Genomic DNA, 22,105 nt, shown 5'->3' with positions numbered 1-22,105 from the left:
ATGAAGGTCAAAGCGGCGACCCTGCAGAAGGCCAAATCTGACATGACCGGCCTCGCTTCCACTTCAAAGGGTCTCGCTACTTCGTCGTTCAAGGCAAGCGGTAAACGAAAGCGAGATGCCGTTAAGATGGTTGGAGAGGACCAGCAAGTCTTCAAGCACTTGAAATTTTATTTCTTCCCAAACACTGAAGCGAATCCTGCCCGACGCATGCGCATTACCAAAGCTCGCCAGTTCGGAGCAACAAGAATCGAAGAGTGGAACAATGATAGCGTTACCCATGTGATCATGGATCAAGCATTTACATTGGAACAGCTTCTCAAGTTTCTACGGATCGATCAGGTTCCCTCAAATGTCATATTGGTCAACGAGAACTACCCAGCGGATTGCGTTGCACATCTCACTCTGCTTGATCCTACGTGGCCACAGTTTGCAGTCAAGGGCGTCGAACCTGCACCGGCGAAGCAAGGGATACCTGCCGTCGTACCTCAACCACAGCACAAATCACCAGAGTTGAAGCCGCCTGCTCGAGCTTCGAAGCGGAAATCGCAAGCAACGCCAGATGAAAGAGAGCATATCGCCGGCACCACGTCGCCAGTCACTTTGCCTCAGGTCGATGCAGAAGAGGGTCCCGGCGTTTCGAGCACTACGATATCTAGCAGTGAAGAGTTCGACAAAGCGATTGCGACCGCCAAGGCACTTGCTCATGTTTCCCTTGATGAGGAAGAAGACGCCGACAGCCGCCGCGATAGCATCGACGGCACCACGTCCGGCGACGACCATGACGAAGCGGAAGCGGAAGTACCAGCGGAGGAGTCCTCAGGATTGAAGCTGCTCAATCAGAGAAAGACCAAGTATCAACGGTACCAGGACAAGTTTCAGTGCATGCAGAAAAACACAGGCGAAAAGAAAGGTTCGCCTAACCTCGCGACCATCGAGATCCTGGAACAGATGGTCAAGTATTACACCGACACAAGAGACGAGTGGCGCTCGCGTGCCTACAGACAAGCTATATCGGTACTACGGAAGCATCCGACGAAAGTCATGACGAAGGAAGAGGCACTAAAGCTACCCAAGGTTGGCGAGCGTCTTGCTGCGAAGATCGAAGAGATTGCAGTCACGAATAGGCTTCGTAGGCTGGACAATGCTTTGGCTGAGCCGTCTGACGCTATCCTGCAGACGTTTATGGGGGTGTATGGTGCTGGTCGGGTGGTTGCCACGAAGTGGGTGGACCAAGGATATACCACACTCGACGAGCTGAGCAAGAATCCCGACTTGACCACAAATCAACGGATCGGGCTGGAACACTACGAGGACTTCCAGACTCGCATTCCTCGCGCTGAGGTAGCGCAACATGGTGAGGTCGTGCTCAAAGCCTTGCACAAAATCGATCCGACATTTGAAGTCATCATTGGAGGTTCGTATCGACGTGGTGCGAAAGACTCGGGCGATATCGACTGCATCATTACTCGCCCGAACACGGACAGTACGCATCTCCGCGCCGTGGTGCTGGAACAGTTGATCCCTCAACTCGAGTCCAAGAAGTTTCTCGTCGCTAGCCTCGCCGCGACAGACAAAGACGACGGAAGCAAATGGCACGGCGCATCGTGTCTTCCCGGCGCAACAATCTGGCGTCGCATCGATCTGCTTCTCGTGCCTTCGGATGAGCTCGGCGCGGCTCTGATCTACTTCACGGGTAACGACATCTTCAATCGGTCGATGAGATTGCTCGCCAGCACGAAGGGTATGCGATTGAATCAGAGAGGGTTGTACAAGGATACGATGCGAGGACCAAAAAGGGTCAAGATCACGGAGGGGACCTTGGCTGAAGGAAAAGACGAGAAGCGCATCTTTGAGATTCTCGGTGTACCATGGCGGCCGCCTCATCACAGGATATGCTGAAGCATGATTGACTTCATGGATGAGCTACAGGAGTTATTGGGCTAATGGTCACAATGAGATCCGCAATGAGTAATAACAAGTTTTTTGTTATACAGCGTTGCTCTTGGACAGCGTCCAAATCACCAGCCTAAGCAAGAAACCAAACTTTTTGTGCCTCTTCGGTATCCAAGTGCATTGTAGACCCTGCTCATATCGTGTTTTTGCAGATCGATGCATCTCTCCGCCCTAAGCCCTTGACGATTTCTGTCAAATGTCGTTCGCCGTCCAAGAACGTCTATTGAGACTCTGAGCAGCAGATAGAATCAACGAGAAGCGCCAGAAATGCAAAAGTTTTGTGCCTTCCCCATGACCCAAGCGCAGTGTAGGCTTGTTCCCATCCGATGCATCACTCCAGCCTGATGCCCCTGTGATGCGGCTACAGTCCGGAGACGTTTGTAGAGCCTCAGAGCCTCAACTTCAATCGGCGAGATCGACCAGCTTGGCATGTCCTACAAACAAACAACTTGTTGTCCTTTGGATCGGTGTAGACGTAGGCCAGGTACTGGTCCATGAAGTCGAGCACCGCCTAGTTTCTGTATTAGGTATGCTCCAACAACGAAGCCTTGCATGCCTCAGAACTTACCTGACGTCCCGGAACAACACGCAGCGCCATGCGGGCCAACCCACACAAACACAATTCGCGAGTCGGATTCCAATTGAGGGTGACACGCTCATCCATAATGACCAATTTCTGCGCCGAGTCCGAGCCGGTATGGATCTCAACCGTACCTTTCTCGGAGAGCTGGACCCGAAAGCTCAGCCACATGCGCTTGATATCACCCGGTCCATCGTAGCAGACGTCGCGGACGACCATGACGGCTCCAATGGCGTGGTCGCCGGCTCGGCGGCGGAGTTGGCGCAGCGACTGAGCGTTGAGCGTGCCTTCGTAGAAGGAGTGACGATGGAACTTGAAGATGTTTGAGCCGTAGAAGACGTCGCCTACTTCGTTGCGGAGTTGCTTGGAGACGAGCATCAGGGCGGGCTCCGCGAGGCGGAAGAGGGTTACGCCGGAGACGACGGCCTCTTCGTAGATGCGGATCCGAATCTCTGCGGGGAGTCGAAGGAAGGCGGGGGGCATAGTGACTGTGGTGTTGGCGGTGTCGGTGTTGGTCTGAGGTTGGCTGGTCGCGCTGAAGTTGCCGTCCATGTCGACGGGATTCGAGATAGCCATCCGGTAGCCAGTATGTTTGCTTGATGGTTCGGCGGGATGTTGGTCGAAGGTTCTGAGGTAGTGAATCGGAAGGTCTTCACGAGAAGAGGGAGCGAGAAAAGAGAGCCAGAAGAGAGGAACTGTCTGTGCTCAGACTTTCCAATTCACCTACGTTCAGGCTCTGACTTAGCGCCGCATGCATTGATCTCGGAATGTTTCGCAGCTTTGCTTGCTTTGGCAATCGGGGAATGCAAACGTGCGGGAGCTAATGCATTGCAGACAAAGATCAGGGTGCTTCATGTTGTCGAATGTGCATATCGTCGGTGAAATATGGCGATCAGGAGACTCTCTCGATGTACCATGGTAGGCCAGCCTTGGCGACCTCAACACAAGACCTCAACGATCGAGTCCACTGTGGCCAGGAGCAACACGCAACTTCCCAGGCCTATTGAAACGTCCAGATATGGTTATTCACCTCGCAGTTATCGTTTTGCTTGAAGCCAGCCAGCCTGCAACTCAATCATCGAATGCATGAGGTGGATGATGTGGTTGCGGCACTATTGGTATCGAGTTGGGAATAGACCTTGAGCGTGTTCATCAATACGGCGATGTGAGCCATAGCAGCGGTTCGATTATCGAGCGACGGGATGTGATTCAGTATGGGAAGATGAGTCTTGGACACGTTGTTAGGGGGACAATAGAAGAGGTGAAGTCCGTTCACATCGCCCGGGCGCTCGGACCATGTCGAGCTGCCGATCGCCGAAGTCCCAGGGTTTTATTTTCTGTCCTAAAAGTTCTTGGAGATCCGGAAATTTAGATCTGTTCGCATCGACGTCCCATCTCTCTTACCATTGCTCTCACAATGTCCAAAATGGCTGGAACAAAGCGCAAGGAAGCGCCATCAGGGGTTGCCAAGAGTGAGAAGAAGCAGAAGACCTCCGACTCGAAGCCGACCAAGGTCAGCAAATCCGCAAAGCCCGAGAAGACCGCAAAGATTGTAAAGCCCGCCAAAAAGCCTTCACATCTTGAAGCCGCCGCAAACGCCGACGATGATGACGACGAGGAGGAATTCAATGGTGTCTCCGACGAAGACAGTGGCATCAATCCGGAGCGAAAAGAGGCGATCAAATCGAACGGAAATCCCAATGCGAAAGGCTTTAAGCTCGACGGTTCTTCCGCCGAAGCCCACGCAAAGCAGCGCCAACTGGCAAAGGAGCGAAGAGCTGCGAAACCTCATGCAGACGTGATTCAACGCTCCAAACAGCTCTGGGAACGCCTGCGCCGAAAGTCACACGTACCAAAGGAGGAGCGCAAAGAGCTGCTTGACGAACTCTTCTCCATCATTGACGGCCGAGTACGAGATTTCGTCTTCAAGCACGACAGTGTTCGGGTCATCCAGTGTGCGATCAAGTACGCTCGTGCAGAGCAATTGAAGAGCATTGTGAAAGAGCTGAAGAACGATGTACGGGATTTGGTGGAGAGCAGATATGGAAAATTCCTCGTGGCAAAGATGGTGATGCAGGGTGATCGGGAGGATAAGGATATCATCATTCCGCAATTCTACGGACAGGTCAAGAGATTGATCAATCACCCAGAGGCGAGCTGGATCGTGGACGACATCTACCGACAAGTTGCGACGCAACAGCAAAAGGACATGATGTTGAGGGAGTGGTATGGCACAGAATTTGCGCTGTTCGGAAAGGGCAAATCAGCAGATCAGAGGAGATTCGGGGAGACACCGTCGGAAGAGGAGAGCACTGCGGACTTGCGAAAGATCTTGGAAGCGAATCCAGAGAAGCGCAAGCCAATACTGGGATACTTGAAGCAGATGATCAACAATTTGATCCAGAAGAAGATGACGGGATTCACAATGTTGCACGATGCAATGCTGCAATATTTCCTCGCCCTCGAACAAGGCACCGAAGAGCACTCCGAATTTCTTGAGATCTTGAAGGGCGACATCGATGCTGAGGAGGAAGGTGGTGGAGGAGACTTGTTCCGCAACTTAGCCTTCACCAAGAATGGCAGCCGTCTGGTCTGCCTGAACCTGGCGTACGGCTCCGCAAAAGACCGCAAGATCATCCTCAAGTGTTTCAAAGACAACATCGAGCTCATGGCCTGCGATCAGTATGCGAAAATGGTCATCGTTGCTGGCCTGGACGTACCCGACGACACACGAAATGCTCTACAGGCCATCCTCCGCGAGCTGCTTGGACTACAATTGGAGAATGCGACTGAGCGGTTTGATCGTCTGGAAGCTCTCACCAGCGACCTCAACGCTCGCTTGCCTCTCTTCTACCCTGTCGCAGGCGCCGCGAGGTGGTTGATCAAGGGCGAAGAGAAGACACTGCTAGACGAGATCCACGCCATTCGCGCGACCACATCAAAGAAAGCGCCTGAAGCTCGTCGACAGGAACTCATCGCCCACGTATCCGGACCTTTCCTCCAATTCGTCGCGGACCGTGCAGCAAACCTCGTGCAGTCCAGCTTCGCCTGCCAACCCATCTCAGATATTCTGTTTGAATGCTCTGGCGAGCACCGAGACGCGGCGAAGACTGCTGTCGCCGAGCTTGCTGCCGGGAACCCGCTGGAAGAGGACCACATCGCACAGGATCCCGCTGCAGGTCGCATGTTGAAGTCACTGGTGTCAGGTGGCAGTTTCGACTTTGAGACCAAGACTGTGAAAATGGCGGAGCCGAGGCTAGGGTTCGGAGAGACGCTGTACCCTGTCATCAAGAAGCACATCGTAGACTGGGCAAGTTCAGACTCGAGCTTTGTGGTTGTGGCATTACTGGAGAGCGAAGAGGTCAGCGACAAGGTCAAGAAGGAAGTGAAAGCAGCGCTGAAGACCGGAAAGAAGCAACTAAAAGACGCAGCAGAGAACGGCAGCAAGAAGATCGAGTCGAAGAAGGAAGTCAGCGATGATGCAGAGATGGAAAATGCGGCTGAGGAAGCGCCTAGGAAGAAGAAGGCGAAGAAGGTCGGTGGACCAAAAGGCAATGCCGGCGCGAGGATTTTGTTGGAGAAGATCTGAATTTCTGCGGAGTGTATGTAGTCTGTCTAAAATAAGTGTTCACGACTGCTCGTTGAGGACGAGGTGGTGCTGTCTTCTTCTTGTCTACTACTATCACTTTTGCGTTCCATCCACCGGTTTCTCCTTTTCTGTGTGTACTTTTGTCTGTCTGGTCGTGATCGCAATTGAGCAGTAACTTGTGCTCGTGATGATGCCGCCTGTGACATCGAAAGTCCCAGGTCTCGGTGGGACATTTGCCCTCTGTCTGCATGGGTCAAATCACCAGCCAGAATTGATACGCTCGCGGCACTTCCACCCTTGGTGTTTTTCCTCACCACACCAACCACACAGCCCATCTCCCCAGCAGTCGTTCGCGTTGTGAGAGATGGAGCCGCACGCAGAGCAAGGCTCGGGAGGACCCCATCCATCGTCGTCCTCCTGAGTCTTGGACGATCCCGATGCGTCCTTCTCTGGACCCGAGACGCACTCCTCGCATCTGCAGGAGGGAGGCACACCGTAAGGCGCTTGTCCAAGGCGGCATCCTTGGCCTAGATGCTCCGCCCAACCACATCCCCAGCCGCAGAGCTCCATCGGTGGGATGTGACAGTGGCGCGTGTAGTGCGTGTCTGTAGGACATCTCGAGCATGTATTGTGCTGCCAATCTGGGCCTGCGCCATTCTGGTGGTCTTCGATCTTGCGACCCTCGGCCGCCTGCCCGACAGTATTGCAGTCGTCGCATTCGCATAGGACCCGAGCGCAGCCGTATGAGTTCAGAGCGGTCGGATTCTCCAGCTTATCCAGACGCTCGTTCACGATGTCCAGCTTCTGAAGCAACTGCTCGTCGAAATCCACAGCACTGTTGATGCGCTCGTTCATCTCGCCAGTGTCCCAGTCGCCCGGGTAGCGTTCCATCTGATCCTCGCATTCGGCAATGCGCACCTCGCACTGCACGACTTTGTCATAGTACATATTAGCCATATTAGCGAAGGACGTCTGGCTCTTCTCGAGGTTCTCGATGAGTGAGGCCTGGCGATCGATCGTGTCGATTGCGCGAGTGAGGACACCATCGAGCCGCTTGACTTCGCGGAGAGCGACTTCGCCGTCGTTGTTGTTGATGATGGGCGCGGCCTGGCCACGGAAGTTCACGGATAACTTGGCCATCTCGACCTCGACTCGATGAATGGACTCGCGGGTGGCATTGTCGACTGAAGAGGCCGCCTGCGGGATCGAGAGAGCCTTGGTGAGGGAGAGTAGATCGCTCAAGGACTTGATTGAGTTTTCAGAACATGGCTGGGCGTGCGTAGCGGCCGTAGCGGCGGACTTGGTGGTAGCGCTGGCCATTCTCTGCTCTTCCAGGGATTGAGTTGTCTGTTCCAGAGTTTGCGACATGGCGTCTAGACGATCTTGCAAACAGTCGACGTGGTTCTGGAGCAGCGCGAACTCAAGCGAATTTTCTGGACGCTCAGGGGCAGGTGAGCGTACACTTTCCGCGCCCCATCCGAGATTGTCGTCTGTAAGCTTGCTTTGCCTCCGGCCTGGAATAAAGATGGATTCGCCGTCATCGTTGTATCCGCACCGGCCTTTGCTGTACACGCTGCTGGCCGCGTTCACTTCGCCGAAACATGGCGAGGATTCGGGACTGACAGGGCCAAATTTCACTGCAGACGACGATGGGCGAGCTTGGCCGCCATTGCCCCATCCCCGTTCGGTACTCATGTATGGTGGAAGCATAGACACCATAGAAGCAGGGCTCTTACCCCATCCATCACCCATCGAAATCGTGCTCCCGGTCTCTTCCTGCTTATCAGCAACGTTGGAGGAAGCAAGCGGCGTTTCCAAGAACACAAAGGAGTCGGAGTCGCACGACTTGACCCGACGTGACTGCGGCGTTGGAGTACTCTCGGCCGTGCGAGCTCTTGAGTCGCCCGTGGGCATACGCATCGTGTATGGGCTCTCAGTCTTCTGACTCAGAGGCTCCTTCGATCTCGTCTTTCCCCAGCCGACATCGCTGCAAGCCGAGTCTTGCATGCGCTTCTCGCCTTTACCAGGATTGTATCGTGGCGAATCGAACAAGCTGAGGTTCTTGGCCGTCTTCTTGGTCATGGGCTTGGTGGAATAGTCGGCCACCCATTTGCGCAAGAGGGCGCTACGGCGGTCTTTGCCGATGGTGATCATGGCACGGTACACGGAGTTGCTGGCGCTGGGATACTTCAGAGTCTAAGGCTGTCAGCTGCTGCCGTTGAGATTGCGGAAAGCTCGAGTTATGCTCACCTTCACGGCCGCCTTGCCGACGAGAAACTCATCGCTCGCATCCTCATCGTAGTCATTGCCGAGCAAGAACATCAATGCGCCTTCCGCATTATGCTGAGTTGGGAGGTAGACAGCTTCTTCAGTGTCGTGGCGCGCACGCCGAGGCGCAAGAGTCGAGCCCCAGTCCTAGCAACGATATGTCAGTCTGAAGTGCTTCCAAGCGATATGAGATTGAGGACGTACCATGTTTGCGCAACTGGATCTCGATGATGGGTTGCCTCAAGGGTGATGAGGAAGTGTGATGATGAGTGGTGGAGGTGGTGGATGACGATCGAGAAGATCCAAGTTGGTGAAGGTGTGGAGTGTTCGAGAGAGGGTGGAAGAAGGTCGGTGGACAGTGTTTTGTGCTTGCGCGAGTGCGGAAGAGGGCCGTGCGCTTCAGCGGCCAGGCTTGTGCAAAGTGTACATTCACCTGTTCCTGAGCTTTTGGATCCGCAATGGAGCCTATGATGGAACTCGTGATCTTGCTTCAATCCAGAAGCAGTCGCAGGTCAAGAAGGCGTTCAGAAAAGCGGATCTATGAGGCAGTTGAAGGGAATGCCAAGGATCACGAGCGCTGTCACATGTTAATTTGAGATGAGAAGATCGGGTCCGCAAGGGGCCAAGTTTGAAGAAGATTGCAAAAACCGAGGAGGAGGAGGAGAGGAACGGAATGAAATGCAAGGACGAACCGACAGATAAGAAAATAGAATGGATGAACAATCCAGGACTCGGGAATATCTCCCAACTTCGTGCTCCTTCTTTGATAGGAAACCACATAGACCATCCCGAATTGCCGCACCTCGCCTTCGTTGCTCTTCTACCAACAGAGAAACACATGAAAACTCCAAGAAACATTTTTGGCGAACATGATTCCGGAGACCAGCGAGGTGAAGGCCATAGCGGCGAAGAACGAATGCTTTGGGAACCACCGGGGACGTGCTTTGGAGTGCTGATGATGATGTCCTGGAGATGCGCTTCTGAAGCTTTGGATCGAGGAGGGCGGCAGCGACTCTCCCAACCGTTGAACGACTCCGCTCACAATGAGGATTCCAGCATACCATCGACAACATCCCTACCAGGGTCGCCTTGATTAAACTGAAGTTGCGAGGCCAGCTTGAAGTCTCGGGCCCCTGACAGCAGGCGAGAGCCAGCTTTACAGAAGTTTTAAAGGAGCGCCCAAGCCTCGGGAGCTGACAGCAGGTGTCTTCTCTGGGCAGTGTACATTTAGCTCCTGCTGGTAGTAGGACGAGCGGCGACTCGGTGAGGTAGCTTCCACCGATCTCGTATTCCATCGATGGTGGCGATCAGGTCGTATGATTCGAGCTCGGTGCAAGAATTGGATGCAGAGGCCTGCCTGTCAGCGAAGTCAGTCGACAGAAGCCCGTCCCTAGTAAAGCATGCCTTGTAGAACCATGAGCTTGTTCCATCCTTGTTCCTTCTGCGGGCGCATTCGTTCATGCAGCGTTCATGCAGGAATGCACATACTCCCTGCGTACAAGAGACACGACCCGGTAGTTCGCACGAAATACTGACGATCCAAGCCAAGGGTAGCTCGGGAGATCTGTTTATGGCTTTCTGGAAAGGACATCGTTTGAGGTCTCGATCGACCGTCAGCATCAATCCGGTATACAGGTATGATACCTGCTTTATACATTTTTCGAGGGTCGGAAGTTTCTGGTCTCCCGGCATGCTGTACATCTTCAGCAAGCGACAAGACCTTTGTGAAAGGCAGCCATATGTTCCTTGGTTTCGGTCGTCTGACGCGGTCCGACAAGTGTCTAACTCGGCTGCTGTACGTGCCTGATCGAGGACATTTACAGCCAGAATCTGTGGAAACAACGGCAGCGATGACAGCCTCCGCTCGCCGCTTTCCGAGGTTTCAGATTATCGAAGAGGAGATGACGGAGGTGTGAAGGTGAGGTCGGAGATTTGTCCCTGAAGCTGGCCGTTTCTTGGCTCAGGTCCTGCCAATCGGGCGACGGATAGCGCCCTAAATCCTGCCGCCAGGGGTCGCAATTATTAGCTTTTTTTGACACGCGCGTGCTAGCATTGGCCCTGAATATCAAACTCAAGTATTCACCACCGCATTTCATCATCATCTCTCTGTTTGCTACACTCTCCCAGTCTGGGAACTACACTCTTTTCCTTCTTGCTCAGCGTCCGTCGCGCCTTCCGCTCCTTACAACAACAACTACCCAAAATATCACCACACACCCCCACACACACAACAATGCGCGCTGCACTCGCGTTGGCCATGGCGCTGGCCGCCGCCCCTGCCCTCGCTGCCACTCGAGGGAAGATGGGTTTCGCCCTGGGCACCAAGAACCCCGACGGCTCGTGCAAATTCAAGGCCGACTACGAGAAGGACTTCGACGCCATCAAGGCCGACTCTGGCTCTACGATCGTCCGGGGCTACTCAGCTTCCGACTGCAACGCCGCGAAGGAGATGCTTCCAGCAGCCAAATCCAAGGGCTTTCAAGTCGTGCTCGGAGTCTGGCCTGATGTGGAGGAGAGCTTCCAGACCGACAAGACGGCACTCACAACCTACGTTCCTCAATACAAGGATCAGGTGTACGCCGTGACTGTGGGATCAGAGGCGCTATACCGCGGCAACTTCACCGGAGAGGAATTGTTGGAGAAGATCATGGACGTGAAGAAGGCACTCGGCGGAGATGTCAAGGTTGGAACGGCGGATAGCTGGAACAAGTTCGCGGACGGGACAGGGGACGCAGTGATCAAAGGCGGAGTGGACATCATCCTTGCGAACGGCTTCTCCTACTGGCAGGGAAAGGCGGCGGGCAAAGACGCGACGTACACATACTTTGACGACATGGACCAGGCTCTCGGACACATCCAGCAAGTCAGCGGTAGCATCGACAAGATTGAGTTCTGGAATGGCGAGACGGGCTGGCCGACGGACGGTGGCTCCGACTACGAGGCCGCGAAAGCTGGCACCGACAATGCGAAGCAATTCTACGACGAGGCGTTCTGCGGTCTGCTTGACTGGGGTGTCAATGCTTTCTGGTTCGAGGCCTTTGACGAGTGAGTTCCTCCTGCACAGACGATCCCTGTTCATACTAACAACTTCTAGGACATGGAAACCAGATTCCATTGGCGACAACGGCGTCGCGAAGATTGAAACCAAGTGGGGCGCGATGACAGACCAGCGCGAGCCCAAGTACTCCCTGAAGTGTGGGAGCAGCCTTTAATATCGACAGACTTTGATGCAGCAGTCAATGCATCTTTTTTCGGATGGGATGGTGAAGTGAGAGTAGTATGAATGCATTTTTGCAGTTGGACAATCTGTGGTCGGTGCTGCATGTAATTGGGGTCAGAGGCAGAGCATGATCCTCCCAGTTGCAGGAGTGTTTTCCAGCTATGCAGAACAGAAGCATAATGAACCAGGTTGCAGACGATGCACATCTTTCTTCTTCACTCCTGCCGCCGCAACAATCCGTTCAGAGATGTGGATCGCGCGTCGCCGTTGCCGTGAGCTTGAGGCTCGAGGCCTGCGTCTTCTGAGATCTGGCGCAGGAGACTCGCGATATTTCGAATTCGTAAAACAGAAAACGCCCCAGCTCCATCGCTCAAAAAGGTATTCCAGATGCATCCTCAATCATCAAAGCCACCAAAATCATCGTCCTCGCCCGCATCTTCCTCGTCATCTTCCTCTTCCTCCTCCTCCTCACTGACTTCACCCCTCCTCTTCCGTATCCGATCATCCCTCAGCGCCTCCTTCGCTCTAACCCTCACACTCCTCGTGAGCGTCCTATCCGCCAACTCCTGTATCGGTCCCATGATCTTCTCCACCGGCACCTCCCCCTTCACATCCACCTTCTCCAGCTCATCGACCCAAATATCCAACACATGCAACCTCAACCCCACCGGAACCTGGTTCTTCGCATCCTCTAAACTCAACGGCCCTCCCTCCTCCTGCAAGGCCGCAACATACTCCTTCCACACTGGATCCTCCTCCCCGTCTTTCGTCCACGCTTTGCTCTTCGCGCAGACCTCGAATCCTTTGCCAATGTAACATCTTACGAGGTAGAGATACTTGTCCATCCGCAGCCCGTCAATGCCACTCCATTCTCGACTCATCGTCTTCCAGAATGCTGCGATGAATTGGATTTTCATTGTGGTGGTTTTGAGGACGTCGACTAACTCGGCTAGATCTCGAGCGAGGCGTTGTTGGTTGCGGGGTTTGTCGGACATGAACATGCAGTAGTGGAGACCTTTCCATAGTTTGAGGAGGTCGAGGGTGCTGAAGGGTGTGGGGCGATGGAGGAACGTTCGGAGGGAGTCGAGGGCGCGGTCGCGGGTTGTGCGGTCTGGAGGTGAAGTTTGTTAGCTGATTCGTTGTCGCGGGTGGGAGTGAAGGCGCTGGTGCGTACTGCTTGAGGCGAGTTGGCGGATGAAAGGGTTCGACTGTGAAGTCGCTGCTAGTGTTGCGGCGGGCATTGTGAAGGTATTGTATGTTTTGGTGAAAGTGAAGGTCGAGACTCGTTCGTGCTGTAGAAATTTTGGCGAGGTCGAGCGGACTTAAGCTCGACTCGAATCTAAACGCCGCGCGCCCTACCCTCCGAGCTCTCTTTAAACCGTCGTTCTTAGAAGAGTGTCTTAAGAGTTGTATAACTTTAGAGTAGTCTTCTCTCTTAAGATAAAAACAAGAGAAACGTAGTAAGAGAAGTATATAGTATATAACCTCTTATATGCACCTTTAAGAAGCGTCCTAAGCGCTTCCTAGTACTTTTATAAAGAATAAGAGCGCTCTTAACGATATTTGGAGATCTATAAATAGAAAGAGCTAAAGTCACGCGCTAGTTAAGCTGTTACTTTCTCTGTTTACTTAGCTGTTACTAACTTACAACCTCTTAAACACTTAATAGTGCCGAAAACCACTATATCCGCCTTACGCTATTAGAGTCTCGTACTCTATTAGCTGCCTCTTATGGCGACCCCGAAGGTCACCAAACCACCGACACGTGCCAATTTCGTGATCGACCCAAGCAAGATCACTGGGATCTTAACTCATCGACAAGTCCGAGCGGTAAGTGTCTTCACTTTTCCACTCCTGCACCTCTCACTTCTATACTAACACGCGCGCGCGTCCAGGGGGAAGAATATCTGATACTTCACCGCACAACTGGACCTGCATCGGCAGAAGTCGCGTCATGGCACACTGTTCCGGAACTTCGACGCTGTCTATATCTCGTGCAAGAGTATCTCGACACCCTGCCACCGCGAAGTGAAGACCATCGGAGCCTCCTTGGCGCTCAGAGCCGCAAGCGCAAGTCGCCGCACGACGAGCTAAGCGCGAACGGAACACCAAATGGCTTTCAGTCTCCCTTCCATACCAATGGCATCGGCTCGCCATCACCATCGCCAAGCTCCTCTTCCTCATCCTCGTCTGAGACTGGACCCCGCGTGTTTAACGGCTCACTCTCTAAGCGAGCTGGATTCCTACTTGCACAGAGATCAAGTCGGCATGGAACTCCTGTCAATGCAACTCGACTGCCAACTCCGGCTATGCTGGAGGCGGCTTTAAAGACAGCGACACCCGAGAGTGAGCGTGCGATCCGGGATGCCTTTGTCGAAAAGCTGAAGTCGCTTCGGGGCGTGACTCTGGAGAATGATGTCGACTCTTCCACGCCTTCGCTCAACTTCACTTTCATCAAGGAGTACGTGCTGCGCGAAGGCGTTAGTGCGCAAGATCCCAGTATGTTTGAGGGATGCACCAAATGCAAGCCCGACATGGGACAAAATGTAGGCTGCGAGTACACCCAAAAGTGCGGCTGCTTGGAGTACGCCGCAGTCGACGAACAAGCCTTGCAATCCAGGAACCCCGAGATGTACGAGGAGTACCTTCGAGTGAAGGAGAACCAGGGATTTCAGCGGCCTGATTTGCCAAAACGGTTCCCCTACACGAAGCCGAGCATAGGCGACACGGTACCCCAAAGACTGGTCACATACTACCGGGACCACCGGCATGCCGTGTACGAGTGCAATGACAACTGTGCCTGTGGACCGAGATGCAAGAGTCGACTGGTCCAGAAAGGACGGCGAGTGCCTCTCATCATCTTCAAGACTCCGGATCGAGGTTGGGCGGTGAAATGCGGCATTGCTCTGCAGCAAGGCCAGTTCATCGATACATATCTCGGGGAGGTTATTACAAGCGAGGAGACGGATCGTCGAGAAGAAAACGCTGGCCAGGAGAAGGCATCATATCTCTACTCCCTGGACAAGTTCGTTGGTGATCCCGTCCCAGGTGAAGGAACTGTGCTCACATCCGATGATTGCTACGTTATCGACGGGCAGCACTGGGGAAATGTCACACGCTTCATCAACCACAGCTGCGACCCGAACTGCCGACAATACACTGTTTCGTACGACAAGAACAACATCTTGTTGTACAACCTGGCGTTCTTCGCATACACTGACATCCCAGCTGGAACGGAGCTGACCTTTGACTACATGGATAAGGATGAGATGGAAGTGGAAGATGCGATCCTGTACCGGGAACAGATATTGAGTGATCCAGCGAACCAGGATCGTGTACGGTGCAACTGTGGCTCTGTCAAGTGCAGAGGGGTGATGTGGGTTTGAAAGGAAGCACAGCGTTTGGACGCATGGAAAATGGATGCGCAGAGAGCACGGAGTTTCGATGGTTGGTAAACGTCTCAGGCATTGGATGCCACTCTACACTCCTGGCAGCGAAGGTCGCAGGAGATGCGATAGTCAACGTGCGCAGAAACTAAAAGTGCTCCAAGAGTGGTGCATCGACACAGGCATTGGTTCTTCACACTTCCGAAAGAGGAAGTTCTGGGTGAAAGCTTATTTTGCAACTCACCTTTGAGGCCCATGCAAACTTGACAGATCGTAGATAAGCGAGTCTACACGCCAATGCAATACCACATCACGATCGATCGCCTGACTCCTTCGTTGCTTCTTGGTCCAACTGCATCCAACAGTCTGGTTCATCGTTCACTGATCGTGGAATGTGACCCCCAATTACATCATGACTTCGCTAGCGGCCAAGGTGTCATTGTATGAACATACACGAGCATTGAGTCGGAAGCATAAATCGAAAGACCCATTCACACTTTCCGCATCATACAAACACATACAATGCCTTCATCCAAGGGAACACCGACTGATCCAGAGTTGAGGGAGAAGATCAAGGAGGAAGTCAAGGCCGAGGAGAAAGGCAAGAATTCCACAACACCATTTACCACAAACTGGAGAGGCTAACAATACACAGGTGGTGGAGCAGGAAACTGGTCAGCATGGAAGGCAGGAGAGATGGCTCGCCGCTATGAAGCTCAAGTATGTCCATTCAAGGGGAGAGGATCGTAGTCATGTTATTGCACTGTCTCGACATCTCAATCTTCGCATTGTCCCGATCGTCGCCAAACTTCGCTGACATTGCTTGCCTTCAGGGAGGTGACTACGAAGACAACGGCGAGAACAAGAACAAGGCGAAGAAAGGCGAGCCTGAGAAGAAGGACGACAAGTGAGCGAGGCATCTCGAAGTTCAATGTTTCGATTCTGCAAGGCCGCTAGAATGCGACATCAAGACGAAAATTGCCCATCACTTCGGCTTCCTTCTCCTGTTTCGTCCTTGGGTGTAATTTCTGCTTATTGCACTGATCGTCGTCGTCGAGGCGAACAATTGTGGGCGGCCGGCCGTGGCTCCGTTCCAGCTGTATTTTGAAGTCTTGTGGTATCGCCTCCATTCTTGGTGCTCCATGAGGTTACAAGCATGTCAGCCAGCATGTGAAGTCGTTGTTCCGTGCTTCGCGATTTTCTCGATCGATGTAAATGTGTGCGAATAAGAGAGCAAGAGTTGCAGTCGAGCTCCTGATGGCTCTTCTTTTAACCGTTGTTTATCCGTATATCCGAGGCGCCCGGAGCCGAAGCACACGGCACTGACTCTTCCTTATCACGGACTTCTGATAGCGAACACTGTGCAACAGGCTGATCAAGTACCAATATCGCGCTGTTTCCAATACGAATTTCGAACGATTGCCGGCTCCAGTGTCGGTGGAACGATCATCATTGTCAGCGACAAGACGACATTCCACGGGACGCCAGTTCTTGGCTTCTATTCGTCGACATGACTTCAACGACCAAGATAGACCTGACCAACTGGAGAATCAGCCCGTACAATCGCTGGTCATTCGTCAACGTAGACAAGATCCTGAATACCAACGAGATCAGAAAATCAGAAACTGCCTCTCCTCTTCCCAACGAATCTCGCCAATTCGACGACTTCCAGCTCGAGCATAATGGCAAGACCCTCGATCTCGCAGCCTTCCTCGCCGAATCAGAAAGCGATGGTCTCCTCGTGCTCCAGAACGGCAAAGTGCTCTACGAAACCTACCTTAACGACAACATCAAAGATTCCAAACACATCCTAATGAGCATCACAAAATCCGTCGTCGGTCTCCTAGTTGGCATCCTCCAGTCGCAAGGCAAACTCAACGTGGACGATCTTATCTCCAAACACATTCCCGAAGTCTCCAAATCATTCTACCACAACGTCACAATCCGCCAGGCCATCGACATGCGTTCGGGAGCGAAGAGTCTCGATGCGAGCCACGAGTACCGCGTAGCTTCCGGTTCGGTACCCCTCCAAGGCGGCGAGAAGTATACGAATCTGCACGACTACATCTCCAATCTGGACCCGGAGCGGATGGAAGACGATCGGTTCGAGTACGTCTCGCTGAACACCGATGTGATCGGCTGGCTGGTGGAGAAAGTCGGTGGGAAGACCCTAGCAGAGATGATTTCAGAACTGCTCTGGCAGCCGATGGGAGCGGAGAGCGATGCCTTGATGGCGACCGATACTGCTGGCAATGCTCGCGCTGCTGGCGGAATGTGCGCCACTCTTCGAGATCTGGCCCGTATCGGGCAGCTTATCGTAGACGACGGGCGAGGGATCGTGCCTGCGGAGTGGATCAACGACATCGTGCACAATGGGGATAAGGATGCATTCGCGAGGGGAAGCTGGGCGACTGGATTTCGTAGGCATTTTGCTGGTTGTGCGTATCGGTCGTACTGTCTGGCGGATAGTAGCACGGAGACAGTGATGGGGTTGGGAATTTTCGGACAGATGTTGCTGGTGGATAAGAAGAACGGGATTGTGGTTGCGAAGACCGGGTCGCAGGTCGAGGCGACTGATCGTGCGAAGACGGGATTGACGGTGGCTGCTTTTAAGGAGTTCCAAAGGATTTTGGCCAAGTAGAGTAAGCATCGGTCAGTACAGCTTCCAAGCCAGATGCATTCCTTCGTAGGTCAGCGACTCGGCGTGTTGGCTTACGACTCCATTTGCATGTGACAGAGCGCAGACCACTTTGGGTGGTCCAATTGATACGCTTTCACATGCCCGATCCCAAACATGGTGGCCCCTGAAAGGCTTACCGAAGGTTCGAGAGGATTTCGTGCGGCTCGAACCTCCCTTGGAGATGGGAGAAGGACACGTTGTCAGCAATAGGTCGTTGAGATCGCACACGACGGGACGCCGTGGTTCGATTCGATCACAGCAGATGTCAGCGGCGCCTCTGGTTGTTTCTCGGCGAAAGTGTGAAACGTCGAGCCGGCATCCCCTGATGAAAGGCAAGCATTGCCGAACGCCATGCAAGGATGTACAGAACGAAATGTTCATCCATGCACAACAAATCTGAGACTTCATGCGTCGATTTCGCAGCGATCTGTCTTAAACATCGCCATTGCCGCTCAGCATAGAGATTGCTATTGCATTGAAGTGTGGTTAAGGAGAGGATGACTTCTTCGCACTCGATCCGCGGGCACATCGACTGGACCCTCGAAAGCAACGCAAGCGCGTCACGATCGGTTGATGGACGATGACTTCACCCGCCCGTCCACATGCCCGGCTTGGCGCGTCGTCTTTCCTTCTGGTCGGTAACCCGCGGTGAGTGGGTGGGCGAATCACGAATGGTAAGCAGCGTGCGCATTGTTGTTCCTGGCAATCCCTCAAGCATTTATCGCGTGCCGTGCATGCGTGCCTCTCAGGGATACTACTTAGCTCGCCGGTACCTTGGACCCGCTCAACGAAGTGGACCTTTTCCGTACGGACATCGTACTTTGTCTCTGCACTTTCATCTTCAACAAACATTCCTCTCATCACGATCGTTCTCCATTTTTTTGGCCCACTATCACTCCGTCCTTTCCGCCGAGCAAGGACATCTTGCATATTCACACCAGCGATTTCCTGGTTGCTGGAACCTCTCACGCCGTGCAGAAAGACATACTTGCATTGGAGCTTCAACTCCCATCGACGTCACATTCATAAACTTTCACCGACCCAAAGACGACCAAGTGCTGGAGTCTGGTCGTGTGCCACGCGACCTCTACCATACACTTCTAGCAATTCAGCTTCTCTTCTTTCAATACATCAGCCAGCTGGACTGTGTGGTGATTCGAAATGACCACACCCGTGGGTGAGCGGCCAGAGCCGACTTACACTCAGCCATCATACAACATGAGCGATCCTCCAGCTGCCCAAGGACGAACGAGCTTGGATGGTCCAACATTACCCGCATACAATGTCAACAACCGACAACGAGGCAACAGTCGTGGAGCCGGTTCCACAACAGACGGAACGATGGTTGGAGAAGGCGAGGAATATCAACCACGACGATCATCAAGCAAGGAAAATCAGCTTCCTCCTCCCACGCGTCCACGTGCCGGAAGTCTCCTCACCGTCAGAACCGAATACGAACCAGGCGATCCCCTTCGCAGCATGGCATCACCTTCACAAACTCGCGAACAAGCACACCGATTAGACGACGACCTCGCCCTTCTCAAGATCGAACGACAAATTTCTCGAATCGATGAAGAGCTTTCAAGGACTAAGAGCGCGGGAGCGGACACATCGAAGAGTCGATCACGAATCGATCATGTGGATGAATTCGACGAGGCCACGAACCCGGTGCACGAGCGGACGGCGGTATACAAACCGGTGGAAAGCCCGGCGACGGGATTCGCAAAGTTCGTGAAGCATATCCACCATTCCAACTGGCTGGTGCGGTATTTCACGTACATTGTTCCCGTCGTTCTGATTCTGCTAATCCCTCTTCTGCTCGGCGCGTACGTGTTTGACGACGCTCTTGTGGGAGGTGTGGAGCTTATGTGGTTCATGATCTGGTTGCAAATTGTGTGGCTCACATTGTGGTGCGGACGAATCCTGGCCAAGTGTCTGCCAGTCCCCATTGGACTGGTTGCCAGCTTGTTCACGAATAATGCGAAAAAGTGGCGGGATATGGGAAAACAATTGGAGCTTCCTGGAACGATTTTCTTTTGGTGGCTCGCGATTGAGATATCGTTCTTGCCGACTATGATCAATCATCAGCGTGGAAGGCCAAGTGGAACTGTTCGACCGTGGATGAATACGATGAACAAGGTTCTGGTCTCGTTTTTTGTTGGAGCCGTACTGAACTTCCTGGAGAAGATTCTTATTCAATTCATTGCCATCAGCTTTCACTTGCGGACCTACGCGGATCGGATCGACATCAACAAGTTTCAAATTGGATCCCTGACCAAGCTCTACACTTTCTCGAAGAGAACGATCGAGATGGAGGACGAAGAATTCGAACAGAAGGACGAGGGAGGAGGTTCGGGTGCACGTACTCCGGGTCAAGCTTTGGCAGATGCCGCGAAGACTGGAAAGAAAGCGCTGGGCAAGTTTGGTGATGTCGCTGGAAAAGTCGCTGGCGACTTCACTGGCAAAACTGTCGTGGCATCGACTCATCCAACACAGGTCGTCCTCGCCCTTCTTCATACCACCAGTGGCGCCCAGGTCCTCGCCCGCCGTCTGTATCGCACATTCGCCCGAGAGGAGACTGCCACAGTCATATCAGATGACCTTAGACCGGCATTCGAAAATGACGACGAGGCTGATGCTGCATTCACCATGTTTGACAAAGACATGAATGGCGACATCTCCATGGAAGAGCTCGAAGCGGTGTGCGTCGAGATTGGTCGCGAACGCAAGTCCATCACCGCCTCGCTCAAGGATCTGGACTCCGTGGTCAGCAAGCTGGACGATGTCTTTATGTTCATCGTCGTTGTCATCGTCATCCTGGTCTTTGTGTCTCTCATCTCGACATCCGCGGCGGGTGTCTTGACTTCTGCTGGATCCGCGGTCTTGGCCCTCTCCTGGCTGTTCAGCGCTACTGCGCAGGAGTTTCTGCAGTCTGTCATTTTCGTGTTTGTCAAGCATCCTTTTGACGTTGGTGATCGTGTTGGGATTTACGGTAATACGGGAGCGCTTATGCGCGGAGATGACTACTTCGTCAAGGAGATTAGTCTTCTCTACACCGAGTTCAAGAAGATGGAAGGGCATATTGTGCAGGCGCCGAACAGCTATCTTAATGTGAGCATCGATGTCCGTTTTTCGAGAGCGTCCGAGCTGATGCTAACTGTGCCAATAGACACTGTTCATTCTCAACCAGCGCCGTTCCGGTGGCCTCGCCGAAGCTGTATCGATCACCATCAAATTCGGCACAACACTTGAGCAAATCGAAAGCCTCAGGAACAGACTGCTCGAGTTTGTGCAGTCGGAGAAAAGGGAGTAAGTGACTCGTCTTTACGTCAAGCTCGTCCAGGCATTCGCTAACATTCTCACCAGATACCAAAATAATATCCTTACAGAACTGCGTGAGATTGTCGAAGTTCACTCGCTCAAGCTGAACGTCGTGTTCTTCTACAAATCCAACTGGCAGAACGAAGGTCTTCGTCTCGCCCGCCGCAACAAGTTCTTCTGCGCAATGATGGTCATCATCCAAGAACTCGGCATCGAAGGACCACGCATGCGTGAGCCGGGCATGCGTGAAACATTCCCAATGTACCTCGCCAACGTTCCGCACACCGCCTCCGCAGGTGCAGGCCACAACGGCAACCCGGACAACCCTCACGGCATTCACGACAACCAACAAAACGAAGAAGAGTTCATGGACCCACCCTTCGTCTCTCCAATTCCTGGGCAGGAAACTTCCACCGGCTCTCAAGCCCCTCATAATCGCATTAACCGCGGTGGCTCTATCCTCCGCACCCGCACCCGCGGCGAATCCATCTCCCAAATGACCAAGCGCGTCGACTTCAGCCTGGGCATGCAAAACGCCGCCGCGACCGACATGTCCGGTGACGTCTACGAGGATCGCGACCCGACTCGCGCACAAATGAATATCATCCAAGCTTCCCGTGATCGCGAGCGGTCTCGCGCATCTCAAGAGCGGGTTCGTGAAAGTAACGAACTGCACCTTGCACGCACTACATCCCGCGAACAGCCGGACTTTGCTCCCGCCGGTGGTGGTATCGTCCGCCGCTCGACGTCAGCCTCTGTCCATCGGAATCGGTTCTTCGGAAGGAGGAAACCTGCTGCTGGTGAGGAGGCGATGATGGAAAGTGGGATGGCGGAGATTCCTGAAGAGGGTGGTACTACGCCGCATAATCGTATTGATCCAAGAACGGGGATGGTGAGTCCTGCAGCGTGGAGGATGACTTCGGATCAGAGTAATCTTGCACCGCAGAATTCTGCTAGTACTGCTGCGCCGCCGCAGTTGCCGAGGCAGGTTTCTGGACATGGATCGTTGGGCGATGTTACGAATGGGAGTGTGCCGACGTATCCGCCGGGGCATAGGCCTATTGGACGGGCGCAGACGGATGTGAAATGAGGAGTATGAGATGATGAG

At 53.4% G+C, this 22,105-nt stretch overlaps 9 protein-coding genes across 9 annotated transcripts; 6 read left to right on the top strand and 3 right to left on the bottom strand.

The window, feature by feature from the left end:
• Positions 1-126: 126 nt before the first annotated feature.
• POLX1 (DNA polymerase beta-like protein) lies at positions 127-1,899 on the top strand (the record flags this gene model as incomplete). Its single annotated transcript, XM_003856888.1, has 1 exon — positions 127-1,899. The coding sequence occupies one exon, from the start codon at positions 127-129 to the stop codon at positions 1,897-1,899; it is 1,773 nt and encodes a 590-aa protein (XP_003856936.1).
• A 442-nt stretch (positions 1,900-2,341) lies between these two features.
• On the bottom strand, positions 2,342-3,395 carry MYCGRDRAFT_107713 (uncharacterized protein; the record flags this gene model as incomplete). Its single annotated transcript, XM_003856698.1, has 2 exons — positions 2,342-2,464; positions 2,522-3,395. 2 exons carry the CDS (start codon positions 3,107-3,109, stop codon positions 2,342-2,344), a joined length of 711 nt encoding a protein of 236 aa, XP_003856746.1.
• Positions 3,396-3,959: 564 nt separating this feature from the next.
• On the top strand, positions 3,960-6,122 carry MYCGRDRAFT_98854 (uncharacterized protein; the record flags this gene model as incomplete). The annotated part of the gene is made up of 2 exons (XM_003856889.1): positions 3,960-6,002; positions 6,054-6,122. 2 exons carry the CDS (start codon positions 3,960-3,962, stop codon positions 6,120-6,122), a joined length of 2,112 nt encoding a protein of 703 aa, XP_003856937.1.
• An 851-nt stretch (positions 6,123-6,973) lies between these two features.
• On the bottom strand, positions 6,974-8,597 carry MYCGRDRAFT_90155 (uncharacterized protein; the record flags this gene model as incomplete). Its single annotated transcript, XM_003856697.1, has 4 exons — positions 6,974-7,046; positions 7,255-8,309; positions 8,373-8,537; positions 8,595-8,597. 4 exons carry the CDS (start codon positions 8,595-8,597, stop codon positions 6,974-6,976), a joined length of 1,296 nt encoding a protein of 431 aa, XP_003856745.1.
• A 1,898-nt stretch (positions 8,598-10,495) lies between these two features.
• On the top strand, positions 10,496-11,602 carry MgEXG13 (putative glucan 1,3-beta-glucosidase, exo-beta-1,3-glucanase; the record flags this gene model as incomplete). Its single annotated transcript, XM_003856890.1, has 2 exons — positions 10,496-11,435; positions 11,485-11,602. 2 exons carry the CDS (start codon positions 10,624-10,626, stop codon positions 11,600-11,602), a joined length of 930 nt encoding a protein of 309 aa, XP_003856938.1.
• A 134-nt stretch (positions 11,603-11,736) lies between these two features.
• On the bottom strand, positions 11,737-12,851 carry MYCGRDRAFT_67403 (uncharacterized protein; the record flags this gene model as incomplete). The annotated part of the gene is made up of 2 exons (XM_003856696.1): positions 11,737-12,721; positions 12,785-12,851. 2 exons carry the CDS (start codon positions 12,849-12,851, stop codon positions 12,006-12,008), a joined length of 783 nt encoding a protein of 260 aa, XP_003856744.1.
• A 490-nt stretch (positions 12,852-13,341) lies between these two features.
• Positions 13,342-15,323, top strand: SDG2411 (SET domain-containing protein; the record flags this gene model as incomplete). Its single annotated transcript, XM_003856891.1, has 2 exons — positions 13,342-13,440; positions 13,506-15,323. The coding sequence occupies 2 exons, from the start codon at positions 13,342-13,344 to the stop codon at positions 14,994-14,996; spliced, it is 1,590 nt and encodes a 529-aa protein (XP_003856939.1).
• Positions 15,324-15,692: 369 nt separating this feature from the next.
• MYCGRDRAFT_107708 (uncharacterized protein) lies at positions 15,693-17,686 on the top strand (the record flags this gene model as incomplete). The annotated part of the gene is made up of 4 exons (XM_003856892.1): positions 15,693-15,716; positions 15,830-15,903; positions 16,367-16,450; positions 16,551-17,686. The coding sequence occupies 4 exons, from the start codon at positions 15,693-15,695 to the stop codon at positions 17,635-17,637; spliced, it is 1,269 nt and encodes a 422-aa protein (XP_003856940.1).
• Positions 17,687-18,883: 1,197 nt separating this feature from the next.
• Positions 18,884-22,087, top strand: MYCGRDRAFT_67398 (calcium channel; the record flags this gene model as incomplete). Its single annotated transcript, XM_003856893.1, has 3 exons — positions 18,884-20,787; positions 20,846-20,985; positions 21,043-22,087. 3 exons carry the CDS (start codon positions 18,895-18,897, stop codon positions 22,085-22,087), a joined length of 3,078 nt encoding a protein of 1,025 aa, XP_003856941.1.
• Between the last annotated feature and the right edge of the window lie 18 nt (positions 22,088-22,105).

Source organism: Zymoseptoria tritici, chromosome 1 (assembly GCF_000219625.1).
Source record: "Zymoseptoria tritici IPO323 chromosome 1, whole genome shotgun sequence".
Lineage (NCBI taxonomy): Eukaryota > Fungi > Ascomycota > Dothideomycetes > Mycosphaerellales > Mycosphaerellaceae > Zymoseptoria > Zymoseptoria tritici.
Note: the sequence above shows the minus strand (reverse complement) of the source record. Positions and strands in the feature narration are given on the sequence as shown.